The 23,583-nt window shown below is 41.4% G+C and overlaps 1 protein-coding gene across 1 annotated transcript in view; it reads right to left on the bottom strand.

Annotated features, from left to right (window-relative positions):
* The window catches only part of CPM (carboxypeptidase M), a 71,689-nt gene extending 48,946 nt beyond the window's left edge, over positions 1–22,743 (bottom strand). The window contains exons 1-2 of the mRNA XM_080811025.1: positions 22,718–22,743; positions 22,270–22,432 (exon numbers count right to left, since the gene is read on the bottom strand). Coding sequence (XP_080667151.1) covers positions 22,270–22,429 — 160 coding nt within the window. The 5' untranslated portion in view covers positions 22,430–22,432; positions 22,718–22,743. The remainder of the gene's footprint in view (positions 1–22,269; positions 22,433–22,717) is intronic.
* Positions 22,744–23,583: the final 840 nt, after the last annotated feature.

Genomic DNA, 23,583 nt, shown 5'->3' with positions numbered 1-23,583 from the left:
ATTACAACTAGAAATACCAAAGAATCCAATCTCTGAATCATTCTGGCTTATCTTCCGAAGTTGTGATGTTTTGTGTATTTCCTGAGCAACCAGGACACAAGGTCAGCCAGGGCCTCATCCTTCTGCCTCTGTCCCTCCTTACACCCATGATGACCCAATTTATTCCACAGGCCACAGCCTTCTTTCCCATCACTTTACTCTTTCTCTTCCGGACACCCACTCCCTAAGTGTATTCTTTTTTTTCCTTTTTTTCCTGTTTATTAGATTTTTAAGTAATCTCTGATTCCAACGTGGGGCACGAACTCACAACCCCAAGACCCTGAGACCCCAAGATCAAGAGTCACATGCTCTACCAACCCAGTCAGCCAGGTGTCCCCTAAGAGTCTTTCCAAAGTCTTCATATTTCTTTCATATTTCTTTCTTCATATTACAGAAATAATACAAACTTTTAAAAAATTTGAACATTCAAAAATACACATACTGTATGTAGGATGTGAAATCTATCCACACACACTCCATTCACAAGAATAGATTCCAGATGTAGTCAGGTGCCGAACATACAACTAAAACTATAAAAATATTGAAAAAAGTATAGAATACTTTTATGACCTTAGGGTAAAGGCAGGCTTTTAAAATGAGATATAAAACATAAAAGCATAAAGAAAAAGATTGATGACTATGACTTCATAAAATTTAAAAACTTGTGTAAGGCAAAAAATATTGAAAATATTTATTATTGTGTATATATTAAACAATAAAAGACAAGCCACAGAATGGCTGAAAATATTGGCCACATAGATCACAAAGAATGTCCAGAATATTTCAAATATTCTACAAATAAGCAGAAAAAGAGGCAAAGGGCATGAGGAAATACAAACGGCTAGTAAACTTTGAACATAAATTCAGGGGGGCGGGAGCTTATGTTTGTTCACTGCTGACTCCAGCATCTACTGCAGTAGCTCAGTGTTCATTTAATGTTAAATAAATGTGAAAACATGCTCATTCTCATTTTCAATCACGAAAATGCAATTTAAAATAGAGGAGGTTTTGTTGTTTTTTTACTGACTTGGATTGGAAAAAATTAAAGTGTTGGTTAGGATTGGGGAAATGTACATATTCATGGGGTGCTGGCATGTAAATCATCTGTCTTACTGGAGGGCAATTTGCCAGTATCTCCCAAGCACAAAAGTGGACATACCTTTTGACTCAGCAACGCCTACCTTGCGGAATTATGGAGTCCACGTGCTTGTTTAAGGGTATCAATTATAACACTGTGAGATGTCTGAAAGTTGGGAATACCCTAAATATTCATCAATATGGAAATGGTAAATAAACTCAGAGGAAATCAAACCATAAATAGTATGACACAGCTAAAGACAGTGAAGTACAATTACCCCCCACTTTTTCAAAGTTTGTATTATTCCACTCCATTTTAATGAACGACCTACATTGATACCTGTTTTTGCTAACTGAAAGAAATCTGAAGTAGCATTTTTGCTTTTATGAAAAAAGGCCAAAAAGAGAAAACAGTATCCAGCATTTCTTTTGCAGAGAGCTGTTAGAGGCAGGCTGCCCGAACAGCAGCGGGAGCCCCCCTCCCCCTTCTCTCATCCCCTCCACTCCCCCACCCCCCACCTGCCCACCAATCAACATCTCAGCATCAAGCCACCACAGAACTGTATCTGTTAGAAAGAGGTGTCCTAAGGTATCAGAAAACCCTAAGTGAAGGTATTTTCTGGTTCTGTGAATACTCAAAAAATTTTCCACACAAATTAATGGTAATTGCTTCTTCTCTTTACCCCACTGGGCTAAGGAAAGGTGTCAAAGGAACGCCCTAATTTTGGATAGCAGGGGGAACCTAAAATAAATACTATGTGTACCGACCCCCAACACACATAAGTGAGAAAGGCAAGTTGCATAACAATACTTAGGGAGCGATACCCACAAAACTATGGGCATATACATATATGTAAATGAATAGGAAAAAGTTTGGACGTGAGTTTTTCTTCCTTTACACAATATTCTGGGCATCTTCCCTATCAAAAACATAAATCCACTTCATTCTTTTTTATAAAGTTTATATAATATTTCATTGACTGAGTATAGCATAATCTAATCAGTTCCCTATTGATAAACATATGGCTTTATTTTTCAATAGCTTTACTGAGATAATTCACATTCAATTAACCCACATTATGTGTACAATCTGATGGTTTGGGCACATTACATTATTTTTTTTTAATTGTGATAAAACATAAAATTTGTCATTTTAATCATTTTATGTATACAATCCAATAAGCACTAGTTCAAGGACTCTCATTTTCATTTTTTACTGTTATACATAATGCTGCAAATCTACATCCTTATACATACTTTGTGCTGATGTGTTTCTCTGTTGAACAGAAAGTTCTCATCAGCTGAGAGCCAATGATAAAAATATGGGTTGGTCTTCTCCTAAGATTACTACATTATTTACATTATTGTGAAACATGATTTTAAACCTCTTAAAGAGGCAAATTTTCAAAGCAAATATAAAAGTGGAAAAACAAAAACAAAAAAAATCCCTTATTCTATGATCACTCATATCATCGAGTATATAAGTACCAGCCAATTAAGCAAAAGATGGCTTGTAATCCAATATCTGAGCATGCATATGCTAAATCCCAATGTGATCAGCCTTCTGGTACCTGACAACGTACCCTGACTCTTTTCTGCCAGACACATCATAAGCAAGGGCCCTACATAGAGAGACACAGCCTTCATATGATATCTGGTTTCCCCATCTGGACTGCACAGTCTAACGAGAGGGGGACCTTGGGCAAATCACTTCATCCAACAGCCTCACATTCTTCTTCTGTCAAAGGAGGGTCTAGCTTGGAGGCTGTAAGTTGCAGGGCCCAGGTCACAAGGTGTGCTGGCAGGAGTGAGGCCAGCGGAAACCTGCAGGGGTGGGGGAAGGCAGGCTCTGACGAAGGAGAGGTCTGGTCTGCATCTGCCAGCTACTTATTTTCTGGCCCTGGGCGAGTTACTTAACCACTGGCAAGTCAGTCTCCAAAGCTGTCAGCTGGTATTTACCTCAGAGAGCTACAAAAACCCAATGAGGGAAAGCACAAAGACGCCGTCAGTGAATGGTGGCTTCACCTGCTCTCAAGAGATTAAGAATCTTGTTTAAAATCAATTACTGAAGAGCATAACAGAGGCTTAACCACTATTAAACTCTTATTGTCATTTTCAAATATCTTTGTATTTACAGATCTGGGTATAAAAATGATGCTTCACCCTATTATGATAGCTCCCCAATTTTAATACCTGTTACCAAGATCTCTTTCTTATCAAGATTTTTAAAATTAAGAGTACTTTGCTAAACTCTCAATTTTCACCCTACCACTTACTTTAAAAACGTATTTTTTATAATGACTGCCAAATGGGAACTTGTTTTAAAGGTGACTCTATAAAACAGAGTGAATGCGGGTGCCTGGGTGGCTCGGTTGTTAAGGGTCTGCCTTTGGCTCAGGTCATGATCCCAGGGTCCTGGGATAGAATGCCACATCAGGCTCCCTGCTGAGTGGGAAGCCTGCTCTTCCCTCTTTTACTCCCCCTGTTTTTGTTACTTTTCTCGCTGTCTCTGTCAAATAAATAAATAAAATCTTAAAAAAAAAAAAGAATAAATGGGAGACGAGGCATTTTTCAACTTCTCACTTATCACTTATGACCTAAGAGATTATGCAGCGGTGCCCAGGAGTCAAAGATCTTTGGGAATTCAGACACCTGGACAGTTACTTTCTCCAACTGGGTAACACTCCATTTCCCTAGCGTTTCCCCCCTCAAAAATGAAGGATTTCTCACTAGACAGCACTGTAAGTTTATGCTAGCTCACCAGACATCCCTTAGAGGACATCCAGTGTGGCCAGCCTACAGAGCACTCGGCAGGGTGTGACTACCTCAGATTCTGTTCATTTCCCCAGTGTGAAAGGTTACTCTGTTTCCCTTCCTTAACTCACTTCCATCTCCAGCGAGCGGGGACCCCCGGCGACCAGCAATGACACCCTTACTTTCGGGAGGGGTGGAGGCTGACATCCTGCATGGCCATCTTCTCCTCCCAGACATGAGGATGCTAAGAAAACTCTGTCCTGCCCATCAGGTGGCTTGATGTCTTATGCCCAGTCCTTACCCAGGATCCTGCAGCCTTCGCATCTAAGGTATCTTAGTCTGTGCTCACTGGAAGATCCAAAGTTCCCGATGGCTAGTTTCTATCCCCTGCTCTCTCCCTTCCCACCTTGTCCATCAGCTGAGCCCGTGTGAGTCTGAACATCAGTTGTGAGGGGGAGATGCTGGACTCAGGCAAACCATGAGGGGTGGTTAAGTTGTTTCCAAGCATTCTGAGATACTTAGACAGACTGTGTCTCCCTAGAGCATAGCAAGGATTTGGGCATAGGGAGGGTCAAGATTGAGATCTTTTGCCTAAACCAAAGGTGATCAACCAAGACACTCTTATTTATACAACCTCCTGCATTTGGTTTGATATACAGAGTATATTCAGTATTCTCTACAGGATACAATCTTGTCTTGATCAGTTTCAGAAGCCTCTGAACACCCTTTGTAAGTAAGGCACCTCTGTTCCAAAGGGCAGGATTGATACTTCTTTGCATGTACCAAAGACCCTGGCACATTGCCTTGCTGATGGCACATCTTCAGTCTATCTTGGCAAAGGTATTATGGTTGATGCAGTAATTTTCATGCTACCCACCACTAGTCACGTGACCTTTATCCCAATTTTTAAAAATCCAATATAAAAAGTTAAAGATGAGGGGTGCCTGGGTGGCTCAGTGGGTTAAGCCTCTGCCTTTGGCTCAGGTCATGATCTCAGGGTCCTGGAATCAAGCCCCACACCGTGGCTCTTTGCTCAGCAGGGAGCCTGCCTCCCCACCCCACCTCACCCCCGCCTGCCTCTCTGCCTACTTGTTCTCTCTCTCTCTGTCAAATAAATAAATAAAATATTTTTTTTAAAAGTAAAATAAAATAAAAAGTTAAGGGGCACCTGGGTGGCTCAGTGGGTTAAAGCCCCTGCCTTCGGCTCGGGTCATGATCTCAGGGTCCTGGGATCGAGCCCCGAATCGGGCTCTCTTCTTAGCGGGGAGCCTGCTTCCTCCTCTCTCTATACTTGTGATCTCTGTCTGTCAAATAAATAAATAAAATCTTTAAAAAAAATAAAAAAATAAAAAGTTAAAGATGAGCTGCTCAGCATTAGGGAAGGGCATCCCAAGCCGTCTTTGGTTTCCTTACCCACGAAAGTATTCCAAGCCACCTCGACAGGAGCCTCCAGGCGCTACAGACCATTTAAAAACTGGAACAACTGGGGCTCTGAGTTCTGACAGACCTGGGTATGAATTCCCAGCCCTGTCACATACTAGCTAAAGTGTCTTGGGCATGTCATCTTTCTCAAAGCCTTAGTTTCCCATCTGTGAAACACAGAGAACACCACTGAATTCCCATATTGACATTAGGATTTAAAACAGTGCATACAAGTAAGTATCTAGTACATAGTAAGCATTCAATAAAGTGTAGAACTTTATTACTAATCCTCAAATACCCTTTATCACTCCTTTTTAAACATTTTCCCAAGGACAGAGAACAGAATGTCCTATGGAAACATAATTCCCTTGGGGCTACAAATATTGCAATTTTAGTGAAGAGTTACGGGAGTCAAAATACTTTCCCTATTTATCACCGTTTCCAAAAAAAAAGGGCCCCATGATGACAAAGTCCTTCTAAAACTTTATTATCTTCCCACCAAGGCCCCTAGGCTGTGGTCTGTTTTTTCATTCACTTTACCTGGAATTTCTAGCCTCTCACCTGTTTACCTGGTAACACTCAGAGCTTTGTTTGAGTATCAGCTTCCCTGATAGCCTCCTGGAGGTCAGGCCTCCCAACTCCATAGTCCTGTTACCGTGCTTTTCTCACTCAGTGACTGAATACCAAGACCCCAGCCCCCAGCTCCCAGCCCCCAGCCCCCAGCCCCACCTCGGAAAGAGCAACGTCCAGGCCTTGTTCTTTGTACCTTTCTACAGATCCTGGTAGAAAACAGGAGCTCCCTAAATATTTGAATAAATATATAAATGAATTACTTAGGCACAAATGTGGGTTAATGACCCAAATCCACTCCCAAGATAGAAGCTTGGGTCATCAACTGCTTCATCTTTGAGCTCTATTTGTTCTCAGCTCGAAAATAGGAATGTAAAGAATTCAGAGTTTTTACACAGCTTAAATGAGGAAAATTTGTAAAGGGCCCAGCACAGTATGGGTACGGGACAGGCGCTCAATAAACAGCGCTTGCATTTCTTTCATTTCCCATCCTCACGGCTCTTAGCTTCCCTAGAAAATGAGACCATGATTGAGTTCCCTCTCAGTGCTGCTACTACCACCTGGAAATACAAATGGTTGTATTTCATAAGAACAATATCCCAACATTATTTTTTTGAAGACTTTTTATTTATTTATTTGACAGACAGAGATCACAAGTGGCAGAGAGGCAGGCAGGGTGGGGGTGCAGTGGGGATGCAGGCTCCCCGCTGAGCAGAGAGCCCGATGTGGGGCTTGATCCCAGGACCCTGAGACCAGGACCTGGGCCGAAGGCAGAGGCTTAACCCACTGAGTCACCCAGAAGCCCCTCCACATTATTTTTAAGTAGAAGGTATCTGCGCATTGTTGGTGGGGATGTAAAACGGTGCAGCCATTATGGGGAACAATATGGCGCTTCCTCAAAAAAATTAAAACCAGAGCCACTGTATGATCCAGCAATCCCACTTCTGGATACAGATGTCCAAGGGAAATGAAATCACTCTCCCTAAGAGGTATCTGCACTCCTATGTTCATTGCAGAATTATTCACAATGGCCAACACATGGAAATGACCTAAATGTCCAGAGATGGATGAATGGATAACCATATATATATATATATATATATATATATATACACACACACACACACACATATATATACACACACACACAAAATTACTATATATAACATAGCCTATTATACATAATATATATTAAATTGCCTATTATACATATTAAATTTTCTGTGATACATAATGGAGTATTATTCAGCCACAAGAAAGGAAATACTGTCATTTGGGACAACATGGTTGAAACCTGAAAGCATTATGCTACGTAAAATAAGTCAGACACAGAAAGATAAATATTTTATAATCTCATTTTGATGTGGAATCTAAAAAGCCAAAGTCATAGCAACAGAGGAGACTGGTGATTGCCAAGAACCAGGAAGTGTGGGAAATGGGGAAACATTGATTAAATGGTACAAACTTCCAGTTATAAGACAAATAAGTTCTGAGATCTAATGTACAGCATGCCCCATAGTTAACAATACTTTATTATATATTATATACTTTTCAAGTTGCTGAAAGTGGATCTTAACCGTTCTTACCACCTCCACAAGAGTACTAATGTTAGGTAAAAGAGGTGTTAACTAATCTTATTATGGCAACCATTTTATAATATGTGCATATCAAATCATTTCTATACTTTAAGCTTACATAATGTTAGACACCAATTATATCTCAATACGGCTGGAAAAAAAAGTATCTGTTTCTACATATTCTGGCATTTCTCTTTGAATTCTAGGTGTAACATTTATCAGTTTCTCTGTAAGTTTAGCATACACAGAACTACCTCCAAAACTCATTAAAAAAATCCTTCCCTCTCAGAGTGCCTGGGTGGTTCAGTTGGATAAGCAACTGTCTTCACTCAGGTCATGATCCTGAAGTCCCAGGATCGAGTCCCACATTGGGCTCCAGCTCCACGGGGAGTCTGCATCTCCCTCTGACCTTCTCCCCTCTCACGCTCTCTCTCAAAAAAAAAAAAAAAAAAAAAAATCCTTCCCTCTCATGTGATTTGTGCTCTACGAGGACAAAAAGATAGTATGTGTCATACACTGTTGAAATGTTTCTAGTAAACTGTATTGTAAAAAATAATCTTTAAGGTTTAAATGAATAGTTCAGTCCAATTATGGGATTTAATCAGAACTTTCCACACTGACAGTTGTTGGAACTGTTATGTTTATGGATTTGATATTACATTTTATTGGTGTCCTGATTTACTCAGTCTGGTGGGTTTGCATTTTCTCATTTTTTTTTCCTCCCAGAAATAGCTGTTCCACCTTATCTCTTAAAGGGTATTTTTACTGTGATGCAAAATGAAATGTAAAGTTATCAGAAAGTTTCCAATCAAGAAAACAAATGTGTCATTTTCCGATCAGGCGTGAATCCTTTGGATGATTATGGCTCCTCCCAGATGAAGCCAAAAGTCTTCAACAAAGTGTACAAGGTTCTCCTTGATCCTCCCATCCTCGCCTCCTCTCTCCCCTCCAGCCACACCGAACTTTGAATTTGAATGTTCCTCAAGGTCAATATGCTCCTCCACCACCAGGCCTCTGAACACACTATTTTACTGCCTCGCCTTCCCCCTTCCTCCTGGACGCCTGCAGGACTCGGCCAACATGCGTCTCCTTGCCGTGGCTCCCACAGGGCCACTCACACCTGTATCTCCTGGGGGATCTCTTCCCTCCTACTCACCTCTCAGGCTGTCAACCCCACCAGGTCAGGGACCAAGTCTAACTTCTTTACCTCTATATTCTTATGCTAGCACACGCCACAAATTATATTAGGCATTCAATAAATATCCTTGGAATAAATAGGTCTAGAGAAAAACAATTTATTTAATTCCACTTCCTGGCTCTGGCTTTTCAGTTACAGCAGCATTCCACATGGTTGGTTAACCAAGACCTCAGCAAGGAAAGAGTTAAAACGGCCTGTCTGTTTTACTCACCCCTTGCTTATCTCTGGGAACGCCTGCAGTGGCAGTAAGGACCCTTAACCAAACACCCAGCACTATATTCCTGAAATGTTCACTAATTAATGATGTTATTTTGTACCCTCAAGTCAGTAGTAGGTCAGGATGAACCAAGCCAAAAGCACTGTTTAAAGTAAACAAGAGATTCATGAGGTATACCAGGTAGCCTGTAGGAGTCTGCACTCTGGATGGCCCCATAGAGATGTGATCAGCACCCTTGAATGGCTCTGGACTGCCACGACCTGAGTGGGCTTCCCTGGGTGGATGTACAGTTCACAGCTGGAGAGAAACACATAGCTGTGGGGCCCTCACAGAGAGACCGCGAAGAAGCTGCTGCTGACCCTTCAGGTCTCTGCCCATGTAGGTCACCATTATCGGGCTGTTCCAACACCATACCCTTTGTTTAATAAACCCTAGCTCTGGGGCGTCTGGGTGGCTCAGTCGGTTGGGCATCTGCCTTTGGCTCAGGTCATGGTCCCGGGGTCCTAGGATCAAGCCCCGTGTAGGGCTCCCCGCTCAGTGGGGAGTCTGCTCCTCCATCTCCCTCTGCTCATGCTCGTTTGCTCTCTCTCAAATAAATTAATTAAATCTTAAAACAAACAAACAAACAAACAAAAACCTTAGCTCTGAGTAGTCATGTTGAGTTGTGAGTCCTTCTAGCAATTCACCAGTGGGTGGTCAAGGGACCCCAAAATAGCCTCCTTCTTGAGCTACTGACCTTCCTTGAGGTCTATGATCCCAACTCTTCCTTTTCCTCCTAAGTTATTGCTGATTTTCTTTTCATCTCCTTCACCAGCTTCTATCTTTACCAGACTCTAAATGGCATAATGCCCTAGTGCTCTATTCTGGCCTGCTTTTAGCTTCACTTGCTTGTTAGATTATTTTCAGTTCCATGGGTTTTAATACCATCCATATACTGACAACCCTCAAGTGTATCTGTCTATTTCTCTAGCCAACCTTTCCCCTAAACCCAACTACTGGACATCCCCACTGGATGTCTACTAAGGACTTCAAACTTATAATAAAAAGTTGTCTAGGGGCACCTGGGTGGCTCAGTCATTAAGCGTCAGCCTTTAGCTCGGGTCGTGGTCCCAGGGTCCTGGGATTGAGCCCCGAATTGGGCTCCCTCTTCAGCGGAAAGCCTGCTTCTCCGTCTCCAACTCCCCCTGCTTCTGTACCCTCTCTCGCTGTGTCTCTGTCAAATAAATAAATAAAAATTAAAAAAAAAAAAGTGTCTAAATCAGAACTCTTGATTTCAGCCCAAACTTGCCTTTTTCTAGTTATCTCTATGTTGGTCAATAATACCTCCCACACTCTGTTGGCCAAGCATAAAAGCTAAAGGTCATTCTTGGATTTTTTTTCTCCTGATATTCCTCTTCCCTTCCAATCTATTAGCAAGTATTGTTGGTTTTATTTCTGAGACAAATCTCTAATCCTTATACTTCCTTCCATTTTCTTAATCAAAATCACCGCCATCACCATTTGCCTGACTATAATTGGATTATTCTCTCTGCTTCTATACTTGCGCCCTTTTTTTTTTTTTTAAAGATTTTATTTTTTTATTTATTTGACAGACAGAGATCACAAGTAGGCAGAGAGCCAGGCAGAGAGAGAGGAGAAAGCAGGCTCCCTGCTGATCAGATAGCCCGATGCGGGGCTCATTCCCAGTACACTGGGATCATGACCTGAGCCGAAGGCAGAGGCTTTAACCCACTGAGCCACCCGAGCACCCCTACTTGCGCCTTTTTAATTCTCTGTTCAGCAGCTGAAGTTATTATTTTTTTTAAACCTACCTCAGTTTATATATTACAGTCCTTAAAACCCTCCAGTGGTTCCCTATTATCCTCAGAACAGAATCGAACATTCCATGCTTGAATTGACTTGCAAAGTACTCTATAGAGACCTGTCCCCCCACCCACCCCCCCACCCCCCCCCCCCGCCCCGCACACCTCTCCAGCTTCACCCAGTACGACTCAATAGCCCTGTCCACCTCGAGGCCTATGCAATTGTTGCCCACGTCTGCACCTGGAACTAGTGTGTGCTATAGATCCCATAAAAACATTCTGTGCACTTAAAAGTACATGTTCTTAAAACTTAAAAAGATAACCAAGCCCAATAAACTGTTGATTAAAGCCGGAATGTGGTATATCCCAATTTAGCTTTCTGTTTCTTAAAAAAGGGAAAAGAACTTACCAGTAACGAATGATAAACCAGCTAGGCTTATCTCTAGGATGGTAAGATTATTCAACTGAGTTACTAAGGGTAATAGAAAAAAAAAAAAATACAGTCTCCAACTGAGTAGCCTTTATCTGGAATTTAACTCCATGTACATCTGGTATTATTAAGGTGTACATAAATCTAATTAAAACGGAATGGGGAAACTATTGAATTGCTGCATGTTAAAATGATCTGTGCAGGGGCGCCTGGGTGGCTCAGTTGTTTACATCTGCCTTAGGCTCAGGTTGTGATCTCAGGTCCTGGGATGGAGCCCCTCATAGGACTTTGCGCTCAGCAGGGAGTCTGCTTCTCTCTCTCTTCCTCTGCCCCTCCCCGCTGCTTGTCCCCTCTCTCTCAAATAAATTAATAAAATCTTTAAAAAAATGGTCTGTGCGCTCTACACATCTCCAGGTGTCTATACTCACAAGAGGGACTACCACCCCCTGCCTTCAAGAGAATTTTAATGGGTGGCCTGACTGAGTTATCAACAGTGGACAAGGGAATGAAAATTTAGTAGATCTAAAAATTAAAGTGAAGGTTCTTCGACAGTTTATCTACTTGTGAATTTCCAAAACCTGTGTCTTTCTGAACCACTTGAAGCAAGAATAATTAAACGTGTCAGCTGTGTTCATCTTAAATCTGTACAACATTCTGGTGTGTGGATGGAGAAAAGTCACTGAATTAAAGGGTTTCCGTATTCTGCTCAACCGTGTGGGGTAGAGAGCAGGTTTCATCACAGGATTCTTTTCTTCTCTTTTTAAATTCTCTAAATAGACACTTAAGTTACCTTTGCACTCTTCAAATAAAGCAAGGCATATTTACTCAAACTCCTTACTGGAGCAGCATGCGTATCTCCTATATTTACTCGCTCTTAATATATGTTTGATTGGGGGGACCCAAGGGCTAGGGGGACAGAACCACTCTAGGCTTGTGAGGGTAATTCAATCATGCCTTTCACCACCTGAAAGACACTCAGGTCCCTGCTGCCATCTCCAACACTCTAGTGACTTCTCTGGAGCTATGGCATCTACCTCTCCAATTTATATTATTTGCTATAAAATAACAGCAATTCAATAGTTTTCCCATTACTTTTTTTTAAGATTATTTATTTATTTGACAGACAGAGATCACAAGTAGGCAGAGAGGCAGGCAGAGAGAGAGGAGGAAGCAGGCTTCCCTCGGAGCAGAGTCCAATGCGGAGCTCCATCCCAGCACCCTGGGATCATGACTTGAGCCGAAGGCAGAGAGGCTTTAACCTGCTGAGCCACCCAGGCGCCCCTTCCCATTACTTTTTAATTGGATTTATTTCCACCTTAATAATACTAGATGCACATGGAGTCAAATTTCAGATAAACTTCAGACTCTCTATTACGCTTAGAAATTCAGTTGAATACCATAAAAATACCACAAAAATACTTGAGAGACTGCAGTCCTTACTACATACAATTTATGTAGCAATATAAAGTTATATACTACGGGCCCCTGGGTGGCTCAGTGGATTAAGCCTCTGCGTTCGGCTCGGGTCATGATCTCAGGGTCCTGGGATCGAGCCCCACATCGGGCTCTCTGCTCAGCGGGGAGCCTGCTTCCTCCTCTCTCTCTGCCTGCCTCTCTGCCTACTTCTGATCTCTGTCTGTCAAATAAATAAAAAATAAAACCTGTAAAGTTATATACCAAAGTTACATATGATAAATGTGAATACATGAAAGCACATATAAAAATATATATTCTATATACTCACATAGTATAATCACATGACTATATGCTATACATTCATGTCTCACTTACTATGCATGGAAAAACTTTCCAGCTTTGACCCCGAGAGTGCTTGCCCTTTAATAAGGACACATCCGGGCTTAGGATATGAAGATGAACACAGCCTGATCCCTGCCCCCAGGGGCAACATAGCTAGAGCCCCCAAAGTTGCTCAGGAAAAGGGGTCCAGGGAGATGCTAAGTCCACCCAGGGGACTGGAGAAAGGCTTCCAGGAGGAATTAACATTTTGAACTAAGCCGTGAAGAACTGAATGAGGGATCACAGGGTCTGTGACATCCATTCCCACTCTAAAAATGGGACATTGTACTACATTTCGTCTGACTGTATTCGTAACATACTTGTGTGCTTTGTCAGAAAGCTATCTGAGGCATGTATTTGGATAATTGTTCATGTGACTTCAGTTTTGCTCAAGTGTGGTTCTAGTTTCCTCAGAGATTTCTATCAGCGGAATTAAAAAACTGGGAAAGCAACAAATGGAAAGTTCTTTACTTAAACAGAAGAGGGATCTCGTTGGTTTCTTTTACTAGACTCTGTGGAAGGGTAAACCCTCTCAGTACATAAGCAGACTGTTACTGCCTTTCTACCCACCATGAAGGCTGTTATCTTCAGCCCTGGGTAAGTTCTTGATAAGGCTGTGGAGCAGTTTGAAGGCAATTTGTTTGAAGTTGGCAGCCTTTTTCTGATGCGGTGGAGACTAAGCCCTCCAGCTGAGCTTGTTGAAGCTACTACGACAAGGGTCACAGACCAGAAAATTTGTACTTTAAAACATCTGACATGCAGCAGTCCTTGCAACACAGAGATGAGAAACATTCTCAATGTGCAACTCATGTCTGCTTCCTTTCAACCAAACTTAAATTAGGACCGATGAACTCAGCAAACGACTATTCTGTTACATTGAATCACTGTGGAGCCAGGAAGAAGACCAGTTGCTTCAAATCACTAAATAGAAAGATTTGCTTTAATGGCCCTTCTCCTAACCCAGGTGCCAGTTGATGTCTGAAATCATCTTTAAATTTTTTTTTTTTTTTTTTTTACTTTAGAGTTCTTTTTAATCTTACTCTTAAAGAAAGGGACATTCTAGATACACAAACTGAAAGCAGGAAACAGGATGAATGGCAGTGTTTATTGCTCAACTCAGATATCACGGTCACCACCGTGGTGTTGCCTCCAGACACGATTGCCTGTTCATTGATTACAAAGAGAGATCAAACACCTTTTGGATGCTGGCTACATGAACTTGAATCTAGGTCTGTGATTTTATTTCAACAGCTCCCAGCACCATCAGTTTATGCCTCTTTTTTCATGCCCAATATTTTGCAACTCCTCCTTTACCATGCTGGCATATCACTCACAGAAAACACATTTATGTAGATAAATTCAAAACGATCAATATAGCATTCAGAGTATATAAAACAGAAATAAAAGGGAAACAACTTATAATCAAACATGGTATCAGCAGGTAAAACCTGGGGCAGGAGCCATAAGAAGACATGAGAAAGTCAGATGCTTGTACCTATCCTTGAGAGTCACCATGAACCTATCTGTTACAAAGGCAGATGGATTCAGGGCGGTAGTCACTGGTGTGAGGATTTTATGAATGTGAAATCCCTCTCAGTCCAGTTCAGAGCTATGGAAAAGAGAATTTTCACTCGGTTTACATACAGTTACGTTCCTGGAAAGCTCAGTATATATTAAAACTGTGGGAAAAGTATTTTTATTTGCACATAAAACAGAGTTTGGTTTTAGGCTCTGGTGTTTCACCTAGAGGGCATTAGAAAATGTGGGTGACAATTATTTTTTACTCTGCATAACTATTCATGCATTGCTGACGAGATCAGAAGAATGCATCAGTAGGGTTCCCCCTCCAGAGACTTTTAAGTTATCGCCTAAACCTCCCCCTCACATTTCCAAAATTCCCCCTAGGGGGCGGTACTGCTCTTAATGAGAATCACTGTTCTCTAAAGAGATGGCATTTTGGTGGGTGGATGTCCCTCCCATATGTGTGCAAACCAGAATCTCAGACGTCTCCTTTTGCCTCATACTCAAAGAGTTTTGGCTTATAGAAAAAATTTATCTTTACAACAAAAGATGGAATCCAAACTGCTTTAGATGAAACTGAATACCTTAAGAGGGGTCAAGGAATTCCACAGAAGAGCACTTAACACATTTTAAAAAAATTTAATATAGGACTTTTCTTGGATGTTAGAGGATGCGCGTCAACTTTTTCAGAATCAAGGGTCAGAGGCAAGATGGGGTGCGGGAAATACAAGGTGGAGGAGGTAAGAAAAGGGGACAGAGAAAAACTTAACTGGAGAAATTTCAGAGTGAAAAACGTTCAAAATTTGGCACAAGACACACATTGGTTTCATTTACTGATAATTTGGTTCCTCTGTCATTTACTATGTATAATTCACTTAATCTCAATTCTTCATATGTAAATTGGAGGATAATAACAGTATTTCATACCTTTGTTAGAATGATCAGGTGATACATAATGTGTAAAGTATCAGGCAAACAGTAAAAGTTGCTTGATGTTATTTTTTAAAAAGTTCCATATGCCACTCGTCCCTAGAGTATTGCTGTTTAGAGAGATTTGAGATCTGGAATCAAAACTGTTACTAGATAGAAGCAAGTAAAATTCTATGTTACTTTTTGGATATTCTGTTTCAATTCCCTCTTTTAAGATATCATACCACAAATGTAGGGTAAATCTAAATCCGTTCTGTTTTTTTTTTTCATTCTGTATCTTAAAAGGCAGTATCTTTAAGAAACCCTGAATGGTGATAAACAAGGCTGATAGTTGTAGATGTTTCAGAAAAGGACTTTGCATTTCAAACTTTTCAAGAACCACAAAGTTTTGCCAAGCCATTATAACTTTAAATCACAAATGTGTTTTACAGCTAAATTCTTAGATTTTAATAGTTTTGATATTTGGTCCTCGATGTCATATTTACATCATAATGAGCATTTTAGGGGTGCCTGGGTGGCTCAGTTGGTTAAACATCAGACTTTTGATCTCAGCTCAAGTCGTGATCTCAGAGTCATGAGTTCGAGCCCATGCTGGGCTTTGAGCTGGGCAGGGAGCCTGCTTAAGATTTCCTCTCTCCCTCTGCCCCCGCCCCTCTGTGTACGTGCTCTCTCTCTCAAAAAATAAATAAAAATAAATAATAATAACAATAGTGATGATAATAAAAATAAAAATGAGCATTTAATAAAGGATCCCAAGCAAACTAGCTTTATGATCACACTTGGAAATGAACAAAGCGTGACAGAAAACCAAATGTTGTGGCAAAGTTTTACATACAATGTTCTTTTCTGAGGGCAAATCACCAGCTAAAATCTACCCCATCAAGGGCAGTAAACAATGAGAGATCTGTGTGGGAGAACACTGTACATGGCTCTTCGGGGCAGGAGTCTAAACCCATTTCTAGGTAGATTACTAGAATGGTAGAATCTGAAATGGTATTGTCCCTGGCAAGGTAATACAATTAGTATCTGTTGAATATGTGAAGGTGAATGTTGTTGGGGAAAAAGCATGAGAAATAAATCTTCCTTTATACATTAAACAGTGAAAAATAGACACTTCAATAGTCTTTATTATTATGCTATTATTTTAAGAATGCAACATAAGATCTACCGTCTAGGCACATTTTTAAGCATACAATACAGTATTGTTAACTGTAGGCTCCATGCAGTAAAGCAGATCTCCACAACGGATTCATCTTGTATGACCAACACATTGTGCTCTTTGACAAATACTATAATAATCTTTTAAAACCCTAATGCCAGTACTGATTTATGACTAATAGATTTAGAGAAGTGGTTTTCTTTTTAGCTTACATTTCTTGTGAGATTATGAAAATCAATACAATCTTTTTGGGACAGCAGTTTGGTTACACGTATCAAATATATAAAACTGCTTAAGACCTGGTAATTTGGAAATTTTTCCCTAACAGCAGCTACTGTATCCCTAGCAGTGGCTTTTATGTAGCACTTTCTATGTGCCAGGAATTGTCCAACAACTCCAGGACACATTGCTACAGAGTAAAGGATCTAGAATTTGCTCTTACTGTGGTTCCAAAGCCCGTGTTCCGACCATTTTTGCCGTCTTCCCTATGAAGAGGTCTACTCTGGCACGGTTTGTAACAGGAAAAGTTTAGAAACAAACGTCCATCAATGGGATAGAAGTTAAATAAAAACTAGGATATCCATTGGTAAGACACAAAGCAGGCATTAAAATACAGTTTGTTTGTTTAAGATTTTATTTATTTATTTGATAGAGAGAAATCACAAGTAGGCAGAGAGAGATGGGGAAGCAGGCTCCCTGCTGAGCAGAGACACCCCCCTCCCGCCCCCCGCCGGCTGCTTGCGGGCTCGGGGCTCCATCCCAGGACCCTGGGACCATGACCTGAGCTGAAGGAAGAGGCTTAACCCACTGAGCCACCCACGTGCCCCTAAAATCAAGTTTTAGAAATAACATGTTTGCATGGACAAACAAGATAATTGGCTTACTGTGGGGGAGAAAGGCACAGAACAGTACACATAGTAATTTTAGTCTACTAACTGTTTTCTTTGTATGGTGATAAGATTTTAATTTTCTTCCTGGTGCTTTGCTCTATCTTCCAAATTTTCTAAATGAACTTAAATTCCTTTTGTACTAAGAAGAAAGTTACTACCAAACTTCTCTCTAGGTCAGCAGAGCCCAATCAAAACATATAATGCAAATCATATAATTTTAAAATTTTCTAACCACACTAACAGAAGTGAAAAGCAGGTGAAATTTTAAAAATAATTTTAACCTATAGTTCTAAGTTGTCATTTCAACAGGTGATCAGCATAAAAACATTATTATTTTACTTTTTTGTATTAAGTCTACAAAAATCACTCTTAGCACATCTCAGTTCTCTTTAGTCACATTCCAGTTGCTCAATATCCAGGTGACTAATGACTACCATCATGGACAACACAGCTATCAATCCATGGCAGAAGCTATGCTTTCAAATCACATGTGCCCCAAACAGGACTCTGAAACCCTTCACTAACAACGTCATTCTCCTCCTAATCATCTAGATCTGTGCCAAACTGCTTCTTTAAATGTCAAAGAGATGGGCTTGGGAGAATCATGGATCTGCATTTGAATCCTTTAACACTTAACTGGCTGTGTGATCTTCAGCAAGTTAATTAACTTCCCTGTGCATCATTTGACCTGTTTTGTAAACAAGAATAACAATACCTACTCAAGAGTCACTGTGATTGAAATAATGTATTAAAACATATAATATGGAAAGCACTTGATAACAGATTTTTATTATCTACTCCTTGCCCTTTGCAACCTTCTTTATTCAGATAAAGTAAAGGTTAGACTTAGCACAAGTCTTAAAACAAAAAAGAATTCTTAAAAATGGAGATGGTAGAAAATCTCATCTTAAATGGTCCTAAAACTAGAAAAAGGAATACTCATTCACTGCTGGGAACACAGCCTGGCACAGTCACTCCGGAAAACAGTATGAAGGTTCCTCAAAAAGTTAGAAATAGGGGCGCCTGGGTGGCTCAGTGGGTTAAAGCCTCTGCCTTCCGCTCAGGACATGATCTCAGGGTCCTGGGATAGAGCCTCACATCAGGCTCTCTGCTCAGCAGGGAGCCTGCTTCCCCCTCTCTCTCTCTGCCTGCCTCTCTGCCTACTTGTGATCTCTCTCTCTCTCTCTCTCTCTCTCTCCCTGTGTCAAATAAATAAATAAAATCTTTAAAAAAAAAGTTAAAAATAGAACTACCCTACCATCCAGTAATTTTACTACTGGATATTTACCCAAAGAATACAAAGGTATACATGTACCCCTATATTTATAGCAGCATGATTCACAATAGTCAAGATATGGAAGCAGCCAAGTGTCCACTGATTGATGATTGGATAAAGAATATGTGGTATGTATATTTATACACACACACAAACACACAAAATGAAATATTATTCAGCCATAAAAAATAATGAAATCATGCCACTTACAATGACATGGATAGAGTATAATGGTAAGCAAAATGTCAGAGAAAGAGAAATACCCTATGATTTCACTCATAGGTTGGATTTAAAAAACAAATGAACAAAAGGAAACAGACAAAATGAAGAAACAGACTCTTAACTATAGAAAACAAACTGATAGTTACACGAGGAGCAGAAAGGCGAGTGCAGGATGGGTGAAATGGGCTGAGGGGGATTAAGGAGTGCACTTGTTATGAGCACTGGGTAATGTATGGAAGCGCTGAATCACTATATTGTACCTGAAACTAATATAACACCGTATATTAACTGGAATTAAAAACTTTAAAAAGAAAAAGAAAAGAGAAGAAAAGAAGTGGCAGAAAAAAAACCCCACATACATACATACACATGCACAGTCCTAGAACTAACTCTGGGGGGTGTGGAGAGGCTTGTTGGGGAAATCCACAATAAATACATTTGTCCTTTAAAGGGGGCTACCTAACAGTAGGCAATGAATGGCACACAACTTTGCCTACTTCACAAAGATTTCACTCAGCAAACATTCAGTTCATTTAAAAAAAGGATTGGGGCACCTGGGTGGCTCAGTTGGATTAAAGCCTCTGCCTTCAGCTCAGGTCATGGTCCCAGGGTCCTGGGATCGAGCCCCGAGTTGGGCTCTCTGCTCGGCAGGAAGCCTGCTTTCCCCTCTCTCTCTCTCTCTCTGCCTGCCTCTCTGCCTACTTGTGATCTCTGTCTATCAAATAAATAAATAAAATCTAAAAAAAAATTAAAAAAAAAAAAGGATTAAAATTACTGAATATGTGCCAGCATCATACTAGACAGAGGGGGTTAGGAGTGGAAAAAAAAGGGGGGGGGTATGTTTGCTTAACTAAATGGAGGAATGAATAAACCAATAAATATCGTACCTTTTCTAATTTTTCTCAACTTGGTTGTCAGTTTTTGGAGTTGCTTCTCTCGTTTCACCTAAGATTTTACTAGGTCATTAGGTCATGCGGTTTCCTCCAAAAGGTTCAAATGAAATATGGTCAGTCTAGTATGGCTGAATCTGGGTGAAGGATATATGTGTGTTCAACTTTTGTGTGGGTTTCAAGCTTTCAAAATAAAAAACTTAAAAGAAAAGCACCAGTTATAATGGAAGGTAATCATCATGACGTATCAATGCTTTTAAAGCATTGTTGTTTATACTAGATCATCAGAACCATATAGATGGCCCCAAAAGGTAAATGACTAAGACAATTCCTATAACCAAGAGGATAAAACACTATACAGCAACCAATTTACCTCTGCAGACCTTGTCAGTTCATAGAGATATGTAATGAAAAAATGTGAATTGAGGGAAGAAAAGCAGAATGGGATTCATGATTAAAACAAAAATCCACTCAATGTGCATTTACAAAAGCTAAAAATGTATTTGACTGGGTAGGAATATTCCTTTCTCTTCTAGGTAGATTGCCCAGGTTCATAATAAATTAAATAACACATATCATAAAGGCTGTTTGCTAAGCAGACTATCCTATACCAGAGGGCGGGACAGCTAGGGAAAACTGCCTATCTAGTGAAAAGAGCACCAACAAATGAGCACTGGTTTTCAATGGTCATGAAAACATGCAGTGAGTGATACAGTGTACAGTTTAACCCACCCCCTGGAAACTTTTTCCTAATCAATACACAGAACAATATATTCAACACAAACATTTGATGACTAGTGTCAGATTTTATTTTTACAGGATAATGTCTCAGTCCTTTACCCATAAGAGTGCATACAAAGTTGGTGGGGGGGGGGGGAGCCTAGTGGCTTTCACTGTCACGGTCATCTGATATCATGCAAGATGGATCAGAGGACCTGGTTCACATTATGAAGAGATTCTCCAATTTTCTTTCACAAGCACTTTGTGCTTGAAAACATAAAAACTTGCCAAATCATTTAGTACTTAAAATTAATAACACCCTCATCATCTTGTGGTTTAAATGATGGCAGAACAATAACTCAAGGTATTTGCTTTATTAATATAATTAGTATTCTTAGATATTTTAAAATTGGTCTTCTTGAACCCTAGGGGGAAATGATTTCAAAAGGCTGAATACATATCCTCATTCAAGGTACAATTTCTTACACATCCAGCCTTCGTAATTTGGATTATAGAGCAGTACAGAGTAATTCTGGCACCAACTCTTTGGCAATGTTGTTTGAAAACAAAGATACCATTACACACATGACCCAGCATTTTTTATTTTGCATTGGATGTAAGTAAATTTGTATAATAGGTCTTCTTTAACAAAAAAACCATGACTAATTTTTTTTCTTGAAAATATGGTAATTAAGAGACTCTCCCTGGTTCAAAAGCTCAGAGCTGAAATCTAGGTAGAGTTTGAATACACTTTATAAAGAGAGGAGCTCCAAATAGCATAAACTTAACAAAACTTTTGATTTAAGCATTAAGTTTTCAGGTAATCTCTTCCGGGGTAGCAATATAAAAAGATTAAAAAATAACAATGTTTGATAAAGTATTTGACTTATCCCCAAAATATTTACGCCTTTAAGTAGAAGGATCTGAATGCCAATCCTGGTTATAAAATCTACCATCTGGTGAGCCTGAGCAAAATACTTAGTATCTCCGATTCAAATTCCTTGTCTATCAAAATGAGACTTAATATACAGTTATTTATATTTAATATATAATTTCTAAATTAAAACAATAAAGCAATTAAATGATAAATGTGAAAATGCTAGTCCCAATCATTGCTAACATATTATCCAGCAATTGTCTTATCCAAATAGATAATCTTAAAAGAGCCTTTAATCAGTATCAGTCACTTTTTTGCATAACTTTAAGCCAGAGGGCTAATTACGCATAACACAAATCTTACCAACGGTACTATTTAACGTAAAGAAACGTATAAAACGATAGTTTTGCATCACTTTATGCATAGGGCTGATTATACACAACAGAAATCTCGCCAACAGAACTGATTTTAGCTTGAAGGAGACTTTGAAAAAACCAAAATGATACTAACAGTCCAAATCGTATTTAAAGAAGCCAACAAAAGGGGAAAGCTGCGATGGATAAACGGACACCTTCTTGACATAAATTTACCTACCAAGAAAAAAACAAAATACACACCTCAAGCAACTAGTGCCTGCAAGAGGGAAAAAGAACAAGACTCAAAGACACTGAATGACAGCAGAAACGTCTACTAAAATTCAGGTCTTCCTACTACTTCCCTTGCAAAATAAAACAACACAACACACAAAAGCAGAAACCAACCAACACGCAAGGCACCAACTTGCCCTCTTGGAGCTCCTCTGAGTAGCTCCAAGGAAAGGGGACAGGAAGCTAAGGTGTATTTAATGAATGAAGGAAAGCGAGGACTGGGGGTCTGGGCAAGTGCACGAGACGGACCCTACCTTTCACAGACTTCCCAACACTGTGTAAGCGAGCGATAGAACTGTAGTTTCGGGCCACATTCTTCAAAAACGCTTCCATCTCTTCCTGGTGGTGGTAGCCGAAGTCCAGCGCACCCCCCAAAGGCAGCAGCAGCCCTAGCCAGAGGCGGACGAAGTCCATGTTCTGGAGATGAACACAAATAACAAAGCTGAGAACAGAGGCGGGAAGGGCTGTGGACGTCCCCAGCTCGGCTCAGCGCTGTACTGTCAGGTCCCCTGACACCACCGCTGCCCGCGTCCGAGGAGGTGAAGGTGGGAAGCAGCACCTTCGGGAGTTGGGGTGAGCGGAGCCCGGGCAGCCCCGAGTGCCCTCCATCCCACCGCCCGCCCCTTCCTCCCTCCCTCCCTCCCGTCCGCGAGTCGCCGCCGGCCGGCAGCTGCCAGGAGCTCCGCGCGCCCTCAGCCTCACCCTTGCCCAGGCGCACACCTCCACCCGCCGCCCGCCGCCCGCCGGGACCAGACATTATAGCCGGGTGGGGGGGACGGGCGCTCCCGGACCCCGCCCCCGGCGCCTGACTGACGTGCCGCCGGCCCACTCGGGCGCCGAGCGGGTCCCTGGTGGGCGGGGCCGAGCGGCGCGGCCGGGGCGGCTCAGCGCCCTTCGCACCTGGGCGGACTGGAACTCGCGCGGCGCGGGCTTACCGGGGTGCGGGGGCTCGTGCGGGTGCGCGGTCGAGGGTGGCGGAGGGCGGTGTAATCTTTGAGTCGCCTGTCGCGGTCCCAGGCTTTACCGGCGCCCCGGGTTGGAAGCGTGTCCTCCTCTCGGCCACGGCTCCGGCGAGGGGCACGCGGGCGTTTGGGTGTCTCCAGCTGCTGCGAGTTTGCAGCTGTGGAGCCCGGCCCTCGGCTCAGCTGGAGCCCCGGGTCGCCGTGAGAGCTCGGCGAGTTGGAGCGGCTGCGTCCCAGCTGTGCCAGGCTCCCTGGCCCTGCTCTGGAGACGCGTGGGATTCAAGAGAGAAGAACGCGTGTGTGTAGAAGTTTTCGATTGCCAACTGTGCAGTATAGGAGAATTTTCGACAAATTTATTTGGTGCGTGAGATTGGCTACATCAGTTAAATTTAAAACTGGAAATCACATGGAAGAAACACAGCCACTATTTGTAAATCCAGCACTCCCTCCACCAACACTCCCCAGGCCAATTTTAGTTCTCTCTTTCTTAAATGCTTCTTCCTGGAAGGATGGGGTGGTCTACTTTTGCACTAGGGATAACAGAGATTTCACCAAAACCCAAGAGGCGGTTTGTGGTGTGGGCCAAGACCTCACACACCTGTCACA

The sequence above is a fragment of the Martes martes genome, assembly GCF_963455335.1.
Source record: "Martes martes genome assembly, chromosome: 8".
In the NCBI taxonomy this organism is placed as follows: domain Eukaryota; kingdom Metazoa; phylum Chordata; class Mammalia; order Carnivora; family Mustelidae; genus Martes; species Martes martes.
Note: the sequence above shows the minus strand (reverse complement) of the source record. Positions and strands in the feature narration are given on the sequence as shown.